Here is an 18,961-nt window from a genome sequence, read left to right on the forward strand (position 1 = left end):
TTACAAAATACAAATATTTGTTATAATAATTTTCGGATCGAATTCTGATGTCTCGGGGCAACAGAAATAAACCTGCGGGGCTTTCCTATAAAAATTGTTATTCTACAAGTGATAATCATGTAGTACTTTTTTTTTTATATTTATGTGTATTGTATTAATATAGAGTAGATAATATTTTTATGGTTTGATTGTAAAATTTGTGACAGTTTTCACGGATATTAGACAAAAAAAATTGTGAAAAATATGTAGACCTGGTTTTGTTAAAAACATTTTTTAAGCTGACATTTGTTGTTCAAAAAAGTTTTTTTTAATTTATCAAACAATTTTTATCCTTTTTTCAGCCTAAAGCTGTTGTTTACGACAGTAGTGTTAAATGAAGTCTTACTCCGTCATATCTCTTATACTTCTCGAATATTTGGAAAATTTATAAGAACATTCCAGATCATTTGTAATCATATTTATTACATTTATATACATATTTAAAATAATAATGTTATATTATTTTTTAAAATATAACTACTATTATTGAAGAACAATGTCTTATATGACCGGTAATTTTTACATATTTAGTATTTTTTATCATTTATCAGACCATTTTAGTGAATTTTATCGGAGATGTTCTGAGACATTGTGCTCCAGTGAAATTGATTATATATTTTAAAAATGTTAAATTATTATTTTATATATTATTTCAATATTGTAACAGTTGATGTGGAATTTTGTTGTAGCCTGACCAAATATAGCTAATATGACATGATATCTATAATTTTTACTAATCAAGGAAATACCTTTCACAAATTTTGAACATACTTATAACATTAAGTATTACTGTTTGTGTCATCTTTTAAGTAGACGCGACACACATCTTTCAAATAAGTCAATTGTTTTAGTACATACAGGTCAAACATTTGTAACTCTTCTTCTTTCATGGTTGAGTTGTATCGAATTTTATTCGTGTATAACTTGAACTCGACTCTAACTTGACCTGCTTATGCATAAAATAAATAATATTTTTTTAAAAAAATAAAATAAAATTTTATTCTGATTTTGATTATTTCAAATTAATTGCCGGGCACAAATTTAAATATGCATATGTTTATATCAATTGCACAATTATGTCACTCAAAATCACATAATTGTTTGATAAACAATTCGAATTTGAATTGCATGTTCGAGATTTTATATAGCTAATAATTATGTTAAATAGTGATTATATAATATAATAATTTAAGATCTTTAAATATATATATAAATTTATCTACCATACTAAGATGTATTTTGTATAATTTCAAATTACATCTTAAATTTTATTATTTATATTAATCATTTAAAATGTGATGAACTTTTTTTTAATCATCTTATGATTTTTATTCAAAAATAAAATGAAAATAGTATATGAGTGTAAAATGTAATGCATCTAATAAGATTTTTTTTAAAAAAAAATCAAAGATCTTAAATAACTCAATGGTTACGGGAATTGGGATTATAAGATTGGTTTGGAACGATTTGGTGTCTTGTCTTCATTTTGCGAAACTCAGGGAATCCATATAGATAATACACAGCTTGGATGGCGATTTTAACAAGTACAGCAGCAACAACAAGCGTTCAGTCGTGGAATATCGGTGGCGTAAAGGCCTTTGCAGCTTCAACCTCACCATCATTTCTTAGATTCCCCCCTCAACTTGCCTTCTCTAATCGCCCTCTTACCTCCACTTCACGCCCTCCATTTTCCACTCTGGTACTATGATTTCTTCTTCTTCTTCTTCGTTAAATTATTCATCTCTATTTCTTTGTTCTGACTTCTGACTTTTTTCAATATGTCTTCTAATGCTTAGCCTATCTCAATCTTGGCAATTTTAAGTTATTAGATTATGTTTTTTAGTGATTTTTATGCGTTAATTAATCAGTCAAAATGCTGTAGAGTTCCTGGTGGTAGAGAGTGGATGTTTAAATTGGGATGTGACAAACAAATGTTTGTGTTTTATGGATATTTTTCATATCACTTTGTTTCATTATTCCTTCACACTCTAAATTGTTTGATAATGAATAAGTATCTCAGCATTTCGCTGGACTGCCATTCTCACCTCTGGCCTTAACTCTATTTTATATTTTTACGGAGAATAACACTACTAACAACCAGCGTTCTAAAATACCAGATTAATCCTTTGAAAAAAGGGTCCAGGTCCGCATATGTATGCTCATTCAGGTTCCTGGCCGTTGGATGAATATCCCGCGGCCAGGATAAAACATATTTCTAATACATACAACGCTTTTAAAGCGCTGGACGGGGTCCCCAGCATACATGACCCTTAAAAAAATCACTGATTACACTCCGATTTATTCAAAAAATGTCTGATAAATTCCCTGTAAAAATATCCGATAAATCCCCTGTAAACAACTTAAAACTCAAGTACACTACTTATATTCTCACTTGATTTGTGTAAAGTTAGCAATACCAACAGTCCAACACTACTTATAACTCAAGTGCACTACTCATATTGAAGCTGCTGACGTTGTTTTTTCTGGAACGATGAGCTCAAATTGGTGGAATGTTTTTACTATTATATTATGTTTTGAATGCAAAGCATAGGATTTTTCCCTTATGGTTTCACTTGAAACAGAGTCCAGCTTTGTTACACGGACTCGGTTTGGCTAGAAATGGGCCAATTGGTATCATTTTACAGTGTGAAAGTAGGCAATTTTTTGAAAGTTTGCACCTTTTTTCCCAATGTGAAATGTCAAGTGTTCATACCGGTGTCTGTTAGTCGGGTAGAGGTAAACTATAGAACTGGGGCAGCACTAGAGTCAGCAAATCGATTAAAATGTTTCGGACATCAAGCTTCCAATTATTATCTTGCAACTATTTTGTTTTGGTAGTTTGGATGTACACTCTTGCACCATTGTCCCTTTTTTTAATGTATTTTCGTATAAACCTTTTAGCCAATTATTTACACATGCAAAACTTAAAGAAATTTAAAGGGCAGATTTCTATAATAGCATGACATCAACAATATATTTAGGCAGAGTTCAAAAGCTCTTTTTATAATCCTTCATGCAGGCAGACTATGTTTATCACATCCTATTTATCACCCTCCTGAAGTTTTTTGTCTTACACGCTACCTCTTATTCATTGAACATGAAAGCAAATCATTTCAGATCCTTATAGAAGCCTTGATCACTTGTAACATATCCCAGTTTCATATTATTTGAGTTCTTCATTAAAAGAGATCATTTGGTAAATGGGAATCGAATCTTATTTACACATGTTAGTGTTTGGTTGATGGTTCAAATGGTTGGAAGGAGAAACTGTCAACATACTCCATTTGAATTCAAGTCAATTGCCATTCCTTTATATTCAAAGCTGTTCTCCATTCCCATCAACAATCGACATGCTCCCTTATGTTTCTGTCAATAATTTAATCTTCTTTAACAACAAAATTTAGAAATAATGGCTGCATTGCTGTTTGTTACATAGGTTAAAGCAAAGAAGCAATCATTTTCAACTTTTGATGAAATGCTGGCAACTTCTGAAAAACCTGTACTGGTGGACTTCTATGCAACCTGGTAAGTTTGCTTCCACTGTTCTACATGTTTCCAAACTGGAAATGGTTAAACTGTGTGTGTCATGCAGAATCATTTTTCTTTCTTTCTGTTTAAAGAGATATTCTTAGATACGTATTCTACACACACATGACACATCGATTATTAAAGTTTTACTACTTAGTTAGTCTGATTTGGGAAATGAACATAACAGGTAAACTTGCTGTGCGTTGAGTGAAACTTAACCTTTAATTGTGGTTTGCAGGTGTGGTCCTTGTCAAATGATGGTCCCTATCCTTAATGAAGTTAGTGCTTCTTTGGAAGACAAAATTATGATTGTAAAAATTGACACTGAGAAGTACCCAGGCATTGCAGATAAATACAGCATCCAGGCATTGCCAACTATGATCATTTTTAAGGATGGGAAACCCTGTGATCGCGTGGTAAGTGAAGCACATCCTTTTAATTGTTCTGGCTTCCATTTTTGTGGTTTTGTTATATTGGTTTGGGTACTGGAAAATAAAATATTGGTCAATTATGAGATTGATGGAGGCTATGGGGTTCTGAACTAACTAATTAAAAGATCTGGACGTGTTCCAGTGTTAGGGAAATGTTGATAATAAATTTGAAGCCATCCTAATGAAGCCAAAAGAAAAAATGGCCGAAGCACAATCTATAATTTAGAGGCTTTCAGGTACCTTTCGGGCTGTCTTCCTAGAGCTAACAGACATTGCAAAGCTCTGTGCATACCAAATGGATTGACTAAGCAGTGAGACTCAGATATTTATTTGTCAAATTATTAAACTTTCCCTTACTGGACATGGATCTTCTAGAAATATCTATCTTGTATTATTAAAGCTAAACATACAAAAGTTTGGTCATTGATTGTAGTCTGGTACAACAGTGCATTATAACGGTTTGAATACCTAAATCAAATTGATTAGAACCATTAGATTGAATTTTTTATATTTCATTATGATGGTACTAAAGGTATAAGGTTTGAATCCCATCAACAACATATTAAAATAAAATTTTATTTTAAAAACACATAAGAAAATTATTAACTAATAAAAATCACCTATGCATCGCACGGGTTATAGCCTAGTATGGAATAAGGACAAACCTGATAAATTTTTATATAGAGCATTTACGAGCTGCCCTGTGGAGATTAGTTACTATGGATATTAGCTTGTCACCAGCAAAATCCCAGATAATGATAAATTGATTCAGTTAGTGTTGTCCTCCTGTACATGTTTATGGACTTGAATAATCTTCCCTCCCAAAAAATTTACTGCAGCATCCTTCTCTTTGCTTGGTTTTCTTGTTCTACATTTTGTTGGTTGTAAGCAGTATCTAATTGTTCATGTTTAGGAGGGTGCTTTGACTGCAAGCCAGCTTATTCAGCGGATTGAGACCACACTGAAAGTAAAGCAGTAAGTGTCGAGGGAATTCTACTGTAAAGCAGTTTCGAGTTGATCATCAGATTCAAATCACAATATTATACTTTAAATTATGTTAAAGTTGCCTGAGTAGTCTGACTGAAGTTTAGTACACTTTGATGTTATATTTGGATTTTTTTTTGTACTGTGACATAGGGAACAGTACAACTAAACTCATGTTCATACCAGCATTGCACACTATCAATTTTTTTTTTTTTTTTTGAAAATGAGAATAAATCTCACAAGAATTGGCAATTCACCGTGATAATTCTTTCATTCAAGAAAGCTTATTATCTAACCGTCGGACATGCAAGATGACCGGGGAAATTTAGACAATAAAACTTTAATGTCCGAAAAGAAAAACCCTTCTTCTTCCAAGAATCGTGAAAATAAAACAAAGGAAACAAGAAGAATATAAGTCGCTATATATATTATAAAAATTAAAAATATATCCAATAATTAATAAAATCACGTGTATATGCATATGATGGTCAAAATATTCACACAATTATGATAACTCATAATTGAGACAATTAAACTTTTAATTAAGGCACGATTAATAAAATATTAACGCCCTCAATTAAGGCACAATTAACGCCCTCAAATAAGGCACAATTAACGTCCTCAATTATGAGGCACAATTTACTCCCTTAATTAAGAGGCACAATTAACGCCCTCAATTATTAGGCACAATTAACGCCCATTAACGCCTTCCTTTTCTGAAACCGAATCCCATACCGATCGTAGAACTGTCGTCGCCGGAATCCTCAGCCACCACCGCTACGTATCTCTCCCGCACACGATCGCGAAGAGGACAATGACCATCCGAAGCATATCCCTCCGTAAAAGTATATAAAAAATTAGATTTGAATTTCATTTAAAATCCACGACATTCAACACTAATGTAAAGTTTAGAACTTGAAATGACACGTCAAATCATGATATTTGAAATGCAAAATTTGAAACGAAAAACATATTCTTAAACACAAAATTACGACAATAAAACTCAACGTTTACAAATTTGCCGATCAACCGATGAATTTGGTGTGTGCAAATCAGATGAATGATCACAGAATTTAAAAGACTCACGGTGAGTTGCAATAATAATGAAATTCTGGCAAGGCCATGTACAGTGGATCCAAGTATAGAGGTTTTGTTTGTATGTGTGTATTTCGGTTATCGGTTCCCAAAAATCTTGTTTATTGATTGATACTATGTGCATGGTATTATATAGTTGTGAAAAGACTACCAAACAGAAACACGCCTTATACTTGATCTCGAATTTGTCGGAGTGCAAGGAGTTGTTATATTTGGATTTTTTTTTGTACTGTGACATAGGAACAGTACAACTAAACTCATGTTCATACCAGCATTGCACACTATCAATTGATTGAGAGGGAGACACCAATATGGCAATTTTAGCACAACTTGAGCTTTTCAATAGGAATTATTAAGAGCTTCCTACATGCCATGCAAAGCTCGGGTGTCTAGTTTATACCATATTCTAAATTCATTATTATTCTATTTAATAATTTTAAATGTTAATTTAATTAGTTTATTTTTTATTTTTAAATAATACTTATCAATTCATCACTGTCACATGTGAAATTATTGACAAAATTATAATTCAGTCAGATAGAAGAGGCTTGAAGATGTTAAGTTTGAGAAACTGAGATTCAAGGTCACATGCAGATGCTCTTATGTTTTCTTAACCAGAGTGCCGGAATTTTTATTAGTTTTAGAACTAAAATTAAACATTTAATTTTGCTATTTTTTATTTAGAGTGTCGGAATATTTATTGATTTTAGAACTGAAATTGAACATTTAATTTTGCTATGGTAGTGGCTCAAAAATAATCACATACCTTTTATATAGAGATTTTTAAATAATATAAGTGACATGTCTATAAATCAAGAAGGTGACTTATGTCATTTGATCGCGAATGTTTAGATTTCATATTTGTATGTCTTTTTATGAAATGATCATACGATCTTTCGAGAAGGATATTTCTTGAATTTATTACGGTCAATACTAACATAGTGACTATGTTTTCTTTAGTCTGTTTGAAATGTATGTTCACGCTGCCTCACATTTTTAAGGAGCTTGTTCGAGAATAATTCTTGTCCGAGTGATTGTATCAATCTTTATGTCAAGAAGGTAACATCAACTCATCTAATTTCAATCAATACCAGAATTATTTTTTTAGTCTTATCGGTGTTTGAGAATCATAAAAATTCTAATAAATGAGTTTTGAAATAAATAAAGGGTAATATTAGAAAAATAAACAGTGTCGGAAAACTTGACCCAATTCGGTTCATTATCAAACTCGAACAATAAAAACAAAGTTGTTTGATAAATAACTCGAGTCCGATCTGGTTTTAAAGGTGTTTCAACTCAAGCTTGGTTCGTAATCGGATCAAACACAACTCTTTAATCTCGAAGTTGTAGTCAATTAGATAATATAATAAACGAATTTTTATTTAATTTTTTTTCCTGTTTTATGTGTTGCACATTTTTTTGTTGCATTTGCTAATATTAAATTAGAATTAATCTAATCAATAATTTAAGTCTCTAATGCTTAATTAATTTTTTAAATAAGCTATTCAATCAACTCATTTATCAAAAAATAATAAGTTTTTTTTTTTTGAGAATTTTTTTTAAATAAGCTTAAACTAAGAAAACAGAATAAATTATGGAAATTTTTCGAATGATTTCATGATTTGTGAATGATTCAAACTCTAGCTCGTTTACATGACAAAAAAAAAGACAAAAAACTCTAGCTCGTTTTATAACAAACTTGAATTCAAACAATACAAAAAATTTAGATAAGTTAAACACCAATCTCGACTCAGCTCATTTATATCTATTGATTACATGTTAGACTAGATATAAATTAATTTATATAAAAATTTGTATTTGGAAAGTGAAAAATAAGTGTTTTTTTGCTTGAAATAAAAAAAGAAGTAGAACTCAAGCAAGTTAAAGACTTAGAAGTGATTAAAGTGTTTGGCAAAGAAGTAGAAGTCATGAAACAAAAACAAATATTCTTAATTTTTTTAAGTGCTTCTTGACTTTTTACACAAACGGTATGCGGGGCTTAAAGTGTTTGACATCTGACCCCCGGATTTTTTGGCACCGTAAAAAGCTGTTTTTGCTGTGCGGCGCCAGCTAAATCTCTTTAGACCTGCTCTTGAACCAGATCGGGGTGAAAAAAATGGAGATGAGAAGCATTGGGGACATAGACAACATAGGGCAAGACTTAACACCACCTATATACCCTGTCACATTCTCTCTCTACAACACTCATCTCCTCTCTCACTGCTCCGTTTGCTTCTCTCCACTCTCTCTCAATCAACAACACTCTCCCTCTTCTTCTCTCTCCCCTCCTCTCTACTGTTCCTCTCTCTGCTCTTCCCACGATTCTCCCCTCCGAGACCCTATCAGAACCCTAATCTCATCCACTCACTCCGACTCCTCCGATCTCCGCGCCGCCCTCCGCCTCCTCCACCGCATCGTCATTCTCTGATTCACGATCCTAATGATGAAGTTTATAGTGAGATTAAGGAAGGCGCCAAGGCCATTGCGAAGATGAGGGGGTCTCGGTCTGCCTCTGATCATGATTGTGTGATGGAAGAGGCGGCTCTGTGTGTTGTCATCACCAATGCTGTTGAAGTGCAGGATGGGAACGGAGTCGCGGTTGGAATTGCGGTTTATGATCCCGCCTTTTCGTGGATTAATCATAGCTGTTCTCCTAATGCCTGTTATCGGTTTTCTGAATTTGATGATGATTCCAGAATGCTTATTGCTCCTGCTGCTTCCTTCGGTGGAGAATGCTCTGGTGGTAATGTATTTGCAACGAGTGGCGGTATGCTCATTTCTTTTGTTTTCCGTAAAATTTGAAAAAATTAGATCAATGAAATGTTGTGTTAATTGAAGAGTAATGAGATTTTTTTCATGTGTTATGCGATGTAGGATGGGAAAGATATGGTCCGAAAATAGGTGTTAGGAATATCAAGGCAATTAGCAAGGGTGAGGAGATAACCATTGCTTACACTGATTTGTTACAAACCAAGGTCCATTCTTGTTATACTTGCTTTTGTTAAATTTACTCTTAGTTCCCTTTCAATTCGCAACAGTTAAACTTGACATGTGGGATATTATATTGCTTACCTGGGGGGATATTATTGTTCAAATTGGGGATATTTTATTGAGTTAAGTGAATGCGCTGTTGATCACTTGATTACCCCTTTGACATTGCTCAAGTTACATTCGTAAATGAAATATACCGATAAACTAGTGTGCCCCTGCAAAATATAATCCACAAAAATCTACTGGATTGGTATTCTCCTATGAAGGGTTTATCATGTTTAGTTGCATCGGCTTGTGCACATATATCTGTTTAGCATAACACTCTATTTCAATATGGATGTCTCGTTGTATTTGTATTTTACCAACACAAAGGCCATCCAATTAAATGAGGAAATAGCATGTAAAAAGAAGGGATTTACCTGGGTTTCAGTTCATTAATAAACGTTGCTTTCTCGTTGTTAACTTTGTGTTTCATTAAAACCTCCAGAGCTGTCAATAAAAGCAATGCTTTGCTTCTCATTATAGTGGTGAGTTACAAGACAGTTTTCAAGAGACTAAGTTTTTTGGATTATTTTAATCTCTTTCTTCTAAGAAAGTTCCTGTTGGCTTTTATGCTTGTCTGTCTGATTAGATTCTCTATGATTTCTAGTTTATGATGCCCTCTCTTGTTATTCTAGGAAACCAGGCAGTCAGATCTTTGGTCCAAGTACCGGTTTATTTGCCATTGCAGGCGGTGTAACACATTGCCCCCTGCGTTTGTGGATCATGCTCTACAAGTAAGATTAAATGGAGCACTTAATATGTTTGTAACATCTGATTTGGAGGGACTGGATGGTGCCTGAGGGTATAGATTATACTTGTAGTCTTAACTCAGTAATCATTTTCCTGTATGTGCCCTTAATCCCGGCATATGCCCTATATGACTTTGTAGACCGGACTTCGGAGATTGATGAAATGATACCAACTCATGTGGCACTATATATATATATATATATATATATATATATAGACCATTGCTCAAAACAGAACAATGTTAAAAAAAGAACACAGAACACTTTAGAATCAAATATAGAATTTCATCTAAAACTTGAATTAAATTCAAATTTTAAGCTGAATAAAGTTTTATTATGAATGATAATAGTATCCACCATGTTTAATAATAAATTGTTATTAAAAATAACATGATTCTATGTAAAATAATCGTGCAAAAAAATATATTTATATGATTCTATTCTGGATTCTGTTCTGGATTCTATAATATTTCATATCAATAATTTGGATGAGTTTGGAGGTTAGATTTCATATATTAAGTTTAATTAGTGTTTAGCTATGTAGTTATAATCTTAACAAATAATTATTTATGAAAAATGAAGTGTTATGACAGTGTTCTGTGTTGTTCTTTTTTTAAAGTGTTCTGTGTGGAGTGCAACTCATATATGGCATTGCTCAAAACAGAACACCCTTAAAAGAAGAACAAAGAAGAACACTTTAGAATTGAACATAGAATCTCATCTAAAACTTGAATTAAATTCTAACTTTAAGCTAATTAACCATTTATTATGAATAATAATAGTATCTAGCATGTTTAACAACAATTATGGATTAAAAATAACATGATTCTATGTGATATTAATCATGTAAAGAATATATACATGATTCTATTCTTGATTCTGTTTTGGATTCTGTTCTGGATCTCATAATATTTCATATTAATAATTTGGATAGATTTGGATGTTAGATTTCATATATTAAGTTTAGCTAGTGCTTAACTATGTAATTATAATCATAAGAAATCATTTTTTATGAAAGAAAAAGTGTTATGATAGTGTTCTGTGTTGTTCTTTTTTTAAAGTGTTTTGTGTGGAGTGCAACCTATATATATATATATATATAAATATATATATATATATATGGGGATGTTCTACAACCAAAGGTGGATAAGTTTTTAATTTTATCGACCTCATCTTTAACCGTCCATTAAGCAGTTAACGGTCAAAATTAAAAAAGGAATAAAATATAAAAGAGCGTATACGTGACATTATGTAGCGTAAAATCAGGACAAATTAACGTCCTCTATTTTTACGCTATATAATACAACGGACCGGTTTTTTCCAGCGGAATCGGGTTCGTTGTATTGTAAAGCGTATTGTGGATAAACAAAAACATAACCTAGCAAAACACAACCACAAATTTGATTCAAGGTGATTTTGAGGGCGATTCAACTTAATTCAACCCAAATCCTCGCTATTGGACTTGATTCAAGTCGAATTTTGGTGAGTATTTCTTGTATATGTGTATTTTTTTGTATGTATATATGTGTATGTAGATTTTAATTCTTCTTTATGATTGTGTGTATACATACATAGAGTTCGAATTTCTGGTTAAATATGTGTATATGCGTAGATTTTGTTGAATTTAGCATTTTAGTTGGTTTTTTGGTTAAATTTTGAGTTGGGGATTTGTCACTCTCTTTAGTTTGACAGTTAGATTGTTAATAAAGTTTGAATTTAGTTTAATTTGGAGTTGGGGTTTAATAGTGTATATTTCGGCAAAGTTTAATATTTCTTTGGATTTGTCGATCTTTTTAGTTTGATTTCGAATTTGTAGTTAGATTTTGAGTTTGATAGTTAGATTGTTGGTAAAGTTGGATATTTTAGTTTGATTTGGAGTTTAATATTGTAGAATTTGGTAAAGTTAAATTTTTTAGTTCAATTTTTTGTTGAATTTTGAGTATGATAGTGTAGATTTTGAAAAGTTGGATTTTTAGTATGATTTGGAATTTAAAATTGTAGAATTTGGTAAAGTTGAATTTTTTTAGTTCAATTTTATTTGGATTTTGAGTTTGATAGTGTAGATTTTGGTAAAGTTTGGTATTTTAGTTTGATTTGGAGTTTAATATTCTAGAATGTGGAATACTTGATTTTAGAATTGGTGGTTTGTTGACGTTGAGAATAATGACATGATCTAATTTGTTTTGTAGATATGACGAATGATGATTGTGGACCAGTCAATGATTCTGTGCTCTATAGCCAAGCTAATCATATAAGCACAGCAACTTGGAACGGGGGTCTAAGGGAAAAACTTGCAATCGGTCAGAGTACATCTCATTTCAACCAATGGATATTACATGAGTATCAAGTCCACCTATTGCAGCAATAGGGATTTGGGATGTTTGCAGACCCAAAGACGGTTATGCAGAACGATGTTTGTTTGGTCACAGCTTTAGTGTAGCGCTGGAGGCCCGAGACCAACACCTTTCACTTCACTTTCGGAGAGATGACTGTGATCCTGGAAGATGTATACATGTTGATGGGTCTACCAGTGGTGGAGAACCAATTAAAGTCGATGGTGAAGTTCTGGCTAAGAAGACATGGTTACTCACATGGCACGATCCAAAACTTACACGCGAAGAAAGGGAACTTGCTGAGTTTAGAACATAAATGTTAGGCCGATTCCCTTTCTTCACATGTAAGTTCTGAATCGTGCCATGTGAGTAACCATGTCTTCTTAGCCGGAACTTCGCCATCGACTTTAATTGGCTTTCCAACCACTGGTAGACCCATCAACATGTATACATCTTCTAGGTCACAGTCATCTCGCCGAAAGTGAAGTGAAAGGGTGTTGGTCTCGGGCCTCCAGCGCTCCACTAAAGCTGTGACCAAACAAACATCGTTCTGCATAACCGTTTTTGGGTCTGCAAACATCCCAAATCCCCATTGCTGCAATAGATGGACTTGATACTCATGTAATATCCATTGATTAAGATGTATTCTGACGGATTGCCAGTTTTTCCCTTAGACCCCCGTTCCAAATTATGGTGCTTATATGATTAGCTTGGTCATAGAGCACAGAATCATCGACTAGTCCACGATCATCATTCGTCATATCTACAAATCAAATTTTTATGTCATTATTCTCAACGTCAACAAACCACCAATTCTAAAATCAAGCATTCCACATTCTACAATATTAAACTCCAAACTAGAATATCCAATTTTACCAAAATCTACACTATCAAACTCAAAATCCAAATAAAATTCAACTTTACCAAATTCTACAATATTAAACTCCAAATCAAACTAAAAATCCAACTTTTCAAAATCTACACATACTCAAAATCCAACAAAAAATTGAACTAAAAAATTTGACTTTACCAAATTCTATAATATTAAACTCCAAAATCAAACTAAAATATCCAACTTTACCAACAATCTAACTACAAATTCGAAATCAAACTAAAAAGATCGACAAATCCAAAGAAATATTTAACTTTGCCGAAATATACACTATTAAACCCCAACTCCAAATTAAACTTAAAATTCAAACTTTATTAACAATCTAACTGTCAAACTCAAATATAACTACAAATTCAAAATCAAACTAATAAGAGTGACAAATCCCCAACTCAAAATTTAGCCAAAAAATCAACTAAAATGCTAAATTCAACAAAAACGCATATACACATATTTAACTAAAAATTCGAACTCTATGTACGTATACACACAATCATAAAGAAGAATCAAAATATACATACAAAAAAACACACATATACAAGAAATACTCACCAAAATTCGACTTGAATGTCCGATAGCATGGATTTGGGTTGAATTAAGTTGAATCGCCCTCAAAATCGCCTTGAATCAGATCTGTGGTTGTGTTTTGCTAGGTTATGTTTTTGTTTATCCACAATATGCTTTAAAATACAACGAACCCGGTTTCGCTGGAAAAAACCGGTCCGCTGTATTATATAGCGTAAAACAGAGGACGTTAATTTGTCATGATTTTACGCTACATAATGTCGCGTATACGCTCTTTTATATTTTATTCCTTTTTTAATCTTCCGTTAACTGCTTAATGAACGGTTAAAGATGAGGTGGATAAAATTAAAAAACTTATCCACCTTTGGTTGTAGAACATCCCCCTATATGTATATATATAGAGTCCTACTCCACTACAAACCCACATTATTCTACAAACTAAAAACCAAGCTGAAATATCACTAAATCCTAAAGCAAATACCACTAATTTTCTTTAACAACCCCATCTCCACCTCCATCTTTACCAACCCCACCTCCGTCGTCTCCTCCATCATCTCCACCTCTATGCCGCCCACCCCCTCCATCTCCACTTCCATTATCTTTTTAACAACACAATCTTTACCTCCATCTTCACTAAGCCCACCTTGGCCGCTGCTTCCACCTCCGTTCATACTTCTTTCCTACCTCGAATCTACTTCAAAACACGGCGGAGCCGCCACTATTCCGCCAACGGTGTTCAACTTCCTCCACCTAATAACGACACAACGGTTGTGGCCGCCCAAACCTCTGCTAAACTCATCCTTCCTCCATCTCCAGCTTCACTTCCACTAACTCCGCCACCGCCATCACCACCTGAATCGACGAAGTGAACAGATCTGGAGATTTTCACCAGTTTCTGAAAGTTTTCACCAATTTATGTAACACAGATCACTAAATTCTAAGAGGAACATCACTAAATTCTAAAGAGAATATCACTAAATTGAACTGGTTTTTAGTTTGTATTTAATCACTGGCCTAGACACACACACAGAAACCTTTATAAAAAACTAATTTGTTAGAGACGCTTAATCACATAACTGAAAGTATGTATTACTGTCTGAGTTTTAACCTGAAGCTCCCAAATTTTAGGGGTTAAATATCACTTTGGTCACTAAAGTCAGCCCGGTGTATCAATTTTTTCATCAGTTTGAACGAGGTCTCACCTGTGCCATTCTAGTAATAAGTAATGACACCTCCGTTAAGTTGACTTGTTGACCTGACGGAAATGGTGACTTGGCACTTATCAGTTGGACACAGTGTCGTGTATTCCTGACGTGGACTCCAACAAAGATTAAAGATTGTTTCTGCAGTTCATTCATGCGTGCCAATCAAACTGGCAATATCTCACAGGTCAGTGCTGGCCTTGTTGCACAACTTGTAGATGGTAATAAAGACATTGCCGGAGAACTCCAAGGCAAAGCTTTGATGCACAAAATCTAGAGAGGCTGGCTCTTGCTTTTGCAACCGCAATACTAAGTGAAAATAATACTAGAAGGTTAATGTAAAATAATGATATTGTATTAAATATTAAAATTAATTTGTCATATTTAATAATTAGTTTTGCACAAATGATTTATAATTTATTCTCTCGTTACAGATATTGCAATATTTATATTTGTTTTGAAAATTACATTTAAGTTAAAATAATATGTATTTTTTAAACAAAAAAGTATTAAGTAATATGTAGACAACATTTGATTAATTTATTTTTATTGAATACGTTAAATAATCTTTTTAAGATTAATCTAGTGAAAAGACTTAAAGAATTAATATGTCCGAGATATATATTGTATTGAGATTTATAAAAATATTTTTTGTTATAATGAAAAATTCATTAAAGCATGTCATATAATTTTTAATATTTCGATTTTAATTGTTCCAACTTATATCACGTGCAAAGCATCGGTAATTTTTAACATATTATGTTTTAATTTAATTTTGCTTTTGTGATAATTTTTAAAATTTATTAAAATAACTTGTGAGAATATTATTTTATATTCAAAGTTATTAATAATATAACCATTTTTATTATAAAAATAAATATCGTCTAAATATATTATTGACTTATACTTGAATATTCATACTTATTCAATTTAATATTATTTTATTTCTAATAATGATTATAATCACTTAGCTATTTGTATTTGAGAATAGTTGAACCTTCGTGATTGTATTTAATTATAATATTAAATAAAACAATTTTGTCCTAACGACCAATCATGTAGTTGATTTGGGTGAAAATCAACAAGCATGTGAGTATCAATTAATATAATAATTGATGGTTTTTTTTTGCTATAGTAATTAAATCAGAAGGTGAAGCAATTGATTGTATATTAAAATCAAACCCAAGTTTAGTTCTCATGGCTCCACGGCTCCCAATGAATATTTGGAAATTAATGCTGGGTTACTTGTTGACATGGATCTTCTGGATATGCGGTGGTGCTTGCTTTGCAGGAGCTACTGCTGTTTTAGATTTGCAGGCGATTTGGGGTCGAGCACTTGAAATCAACACTGATTATTAAAATACATATGTGAACACTTGAATTGCCACCTACAATACAGTCATGGGCGAGCTTAGTGTCAAGTCAGCACCGTCACATTTTCCGTTAGGTCAACAAGTCAGTTTAACGGGGGTATCATTACTCATTACTAAAGTGGTACAGATGAGACCTCGTTCAAAGTATCATTACTCATTACTAAAGTGGTATAGATGAGACCTCGTTCAAATTGATGAAACAATTGATAGATGAAGCTCACTTCAGTGACCAAAGTGATATTTAACCCCAAATTTTAGTCATAGACAGTTTCACTATGGCGACAAGGGATTTTATTTTGGCAAATCTTTATAAAAGGATATTTCAGAATTTGCCTTGATCATTTGTTCGTGTATGCACTTGTCAAAGAAAGCATGAAAAGTGTAAAACGATAATTTCTAGATATGGAGGTAGTTTTGCTGAGCACTTTAAATTTATTTGATTGTCAAACTTTTTATATCATTGTCTACGGTCTGTTATATGAGAAATTTTTATGGCTACATGCTTAAAGAATCCATTTGTTCTTTTAATAATGCTTCCCATCTAGGATATACAAGTTGCCGGTATCACTTCAACCAATTTGACTTTAGCTTGGAAAGTGTACAGAGACAGGGTAGTTGGAAAGTTAACTGAATATATGGATAGCGCTATAAATGAGTATGTAAAGTTCGATGGAGCTGAGTCTTGCTGTGAAAAACTTGAACATGTGCTTGCTTATGGCTATAATGATGGCCAGTCACTGGATGAAGGAGAACTGCAAGAAAAGATTAGGCTGCAGCCTCTGCACCATCTTTCTTTAAATGCCTACACTGTGTTGGCCTCTGCCTGTAAAGCTCTTGGAAGTAGATTGTTGGATTTAAGTTCTAATTCATTAGACGATCAGCTAAATGCTTTTGATAAGAGCAGAATCAGTGCAGCATATTCCTTGCTACTAGCTGGTGCAACACATTATCTGTATCTCTCTGAATCTTCTCTCATTATATCTGTTGCAAATTATTGGACAGCTGCAGGGCGGAGCTTATTAAGTCTTGCTACTAGTACAGTACATAATATATCTATGGAGCGGTGTTACCCTATTCCTAATATCTCACCTCTAAAGCTTAGATGTAATAACTGTGCCTTGAAGGATAAATTTGAAGCCAGTTCTGTTAGAAGGCATGTTCAGAATTTAGACTTTGAGCAGATATCGAGAGATTTTTTTAACTGCATCACAGATATCGTGCCACATGTCTGGATGTATCTAATACAGGGTTCCCATTATTTAAAGAATATAAAAAGTCCCATTGATTTCGCATGGCTTGGGAACACAAAAGATTCCAAAGCTTCAGATATTGGAGTTAATATGGGCAGCGATCAGGTCATGAGAAGTTTATCAAGATGTGAACAGGAGAAGTGGTATGACAACCGGAACCTAAATTTCTTTCAACTTGGTGCCCATTGCTTACTCTATGGTGATTTAGTATTGAAGATCTGCTGTGGCTAAGATCACCAAATGGCCAATTTGTTGTAAATTTACGAGTGAGCAAGTTTTTGATAAAAAAAACCTGTTCATGGCAAGATGAGTGAACGACTATACATACCGTTGACTGTTGCATTTGTAAATATGTATGGCACTCAGAAGCAGAATGCCCAGTACTCTTCTGAACACATCCAAGGAATATAACGGGAAAAAGATTCTGCTGTGTGCTCAAGGCTGGTATGATTCACCATGTGGGATTGCATTCTCAAGGAAGTCAAGGAGCAGACTCAAAGTAAGTATATTAAGGTACACATTACTCAGGATTGTACATGAAAAAATGTCTTGTACCATCATTACTGTTTTTGTATAATTAGGGTAATTCAGTAGTTCTATGATTGCTCTGGTGTATAATCAGAAGCATCATATTAACTCCAAGTTGACTGTATTTAAAATCAGAATTTTAGTAGTGTTTAGTCAGCGCACTTGACCACATTATAATTTGAAATTTACTCAGTTTGGTATGTCGAGACAAACAAGTACTAACTGATAAAGGTTTCATAGACTGAGATTGTTTGGGATCTTTGGTAGAACAGACTATAGAGACTATAGTGCATGTTTAAAATTAATGGATTAGAAGGGTTATATCATAATAGAGCATTTGGTGGATCGTGTTAAGTTGTGTCACCATCCTCAGTAAGCATCTACACAAAGTTCGTTCTGATGTTTATAGCTAGCAAAGGCTTTAATGGTAAGAATGTTAGAAAATGGATACTTTAAGGCATATATCACACTGATGTCTCTACATTAAGAGAGGATATGTCATACTGTCTGAGCGAAGTTGAACTATGGGTGATTGTCTGATTGATAACTGAAGTGTGTACGGAAATAATCGAAATGTTTTTAATAAGCTCAAAAATCGGAACCCAATTAAGAACTATAATATTTTTTGATTATTTTAGTGAACTGGATTTAATAAATTGATTATAGCCACAATATTCAAACAAAAAACCGAATTTCTAGGATACTAAGAAAAAGAAATCACATTCAAATTTTTTTTTGATGACAGAAGTAAAAAAACTACAGGTTCACATGCACAGAGCCACATCAATAGTTCAATATAATGACATGATAGTCCGTCAGTATGATTCTGTTTTGATAAAAAAATCAAATCTGAACTGAATAATATTTTTCAAAAATCAAATCCAAGCCGTACAGAATTCAAACTCAAATTAGAAATTAAACTTGAATCACCGGTTTTGAATTCAGATTGATTTAAACTAAAACTCGAAAATCCTACTAAAAAATATATCTCATCATATGTTC

The 18,961-nt window shown here is 32.9% G+C and overlaps 2 protein-coding genes across 2 annotated transcripts; both read left to right on the top strand.

Annotated features, from left to right (window-relative positions):
• Positions 1 to 1,482: 1,482 nt before the first annotated feature.
• Positions 1,483 to 5,167, top strand: LOC108211316 (uncharacterized). Its single transcript, XM_017382881.2, has 4 exons — positions 1,483 to 1,738; positions 3,476 to 3,564; positions 3,806 to 3,983; positions 4,912 to 5,167. The coding sequence occupies exons 1-4, from the start codon at positions 1,568 to 1,570 to the stop codon at positions 4,975 to 4,977; spliced, it is 504 nt and encodes a 167-aa protein (XP_017238370.1). The 5' UTR covers positions 1,483 to 1,567; the 3' UTR covers positions 4,978 to 5,167.
• A 3,253-nt stretch (positions 5,168 to 8,420) lies between these two features.
• Positions 8,421 to 18,159, top strand: LOC108212291 (protein SET DOMAIN GROUP 41). The gene is made up of 4 exons (XM_017384017.2): positions 8,421 to 8,844; positions 8,952 to 9,052; positions 9,746 to 9,844; positions 16,727 to 18,159. The coding sequence occupies exons 1-4, from the start codon at positions 8,568 to 8,570 to the stop codon at positions 17,660 to 17,662; spliced, it is 1,413 nt and encodes a 470-aa protein (XP_017239506.2). The 5' UTR covers positions 8,421 to 8,567; the 3' UTR covers positions 17,663 to 18,159.
• The last annotated feature ends 802 nt before the right edge of the window (positions 18,160 to 18,961 follow it).

The sequence above is a fragment of the Daucus carota genome, chromosome 3, assembly GCF_001625215.2.
Source record: "Daucus carota subsp. sativus chromosome 3, DH1 v3.0, whole genome shotgun sequence".
Classification (NCBI taxonomy): domain Eukaryota; kingdom Viridiplantae; phylum Streptophyta; class Magnoliopsida; order Apiales; family Apiaceae; genus Daucus; species Daucus carota.

What these genes read in the sequence shown, in the direction of transcription:
- LOC108211316 (XM_017382881.2), top strand. Translation starts at nt 1,568, where the DNA reads ATGGCGATTTTAACAAGTACAGCAGCAACAACAAGCGTTCAGTCGTGG. An exon ending in GCCCTCCATTTTCCACTCTG is followed by an intron (nt 1,739 to 3,475) that starts GTACTATGATTT and finishes TTTGTTACATAG; the next exon opens with GTTAAAGCAAAGAAGCAATC. An exon ending in GTGGACTTCTATGCAACCTG is followed by an intron (nt 3,565 to 3,805) that starts GTAAGTTTGCTT and finishes TGTGGTTTGCAG; the next exon opens with GTGTGGTCCTTGTCAAATGA.
- LOC108212291 (XM_017384017.2), top strand. Translation starts at nt 8,568, where the DNA reads ATGAGGGGGTCTCGGTCTGCCTCTGATCATGATTGTGTGATGGAAGAG. An exon ending in TGTATTTGCAACGAGTGGCG is followed by an intron (nt 8,845 to 8,951) that starts GTATGCTCATTT and finishes TATGCGATGTAG; the next exon opens with GATGGGAAAGATATGGTCCG. An exon ending in TTGTGGATCATGCTCTACAA is followed by an intron (nt 9,845 to 16,726) that starts GTAAGATTAAAT and finishes CTTCCCATCTAG; the next exon opens with GATATACAAGTTGCCGGTAT.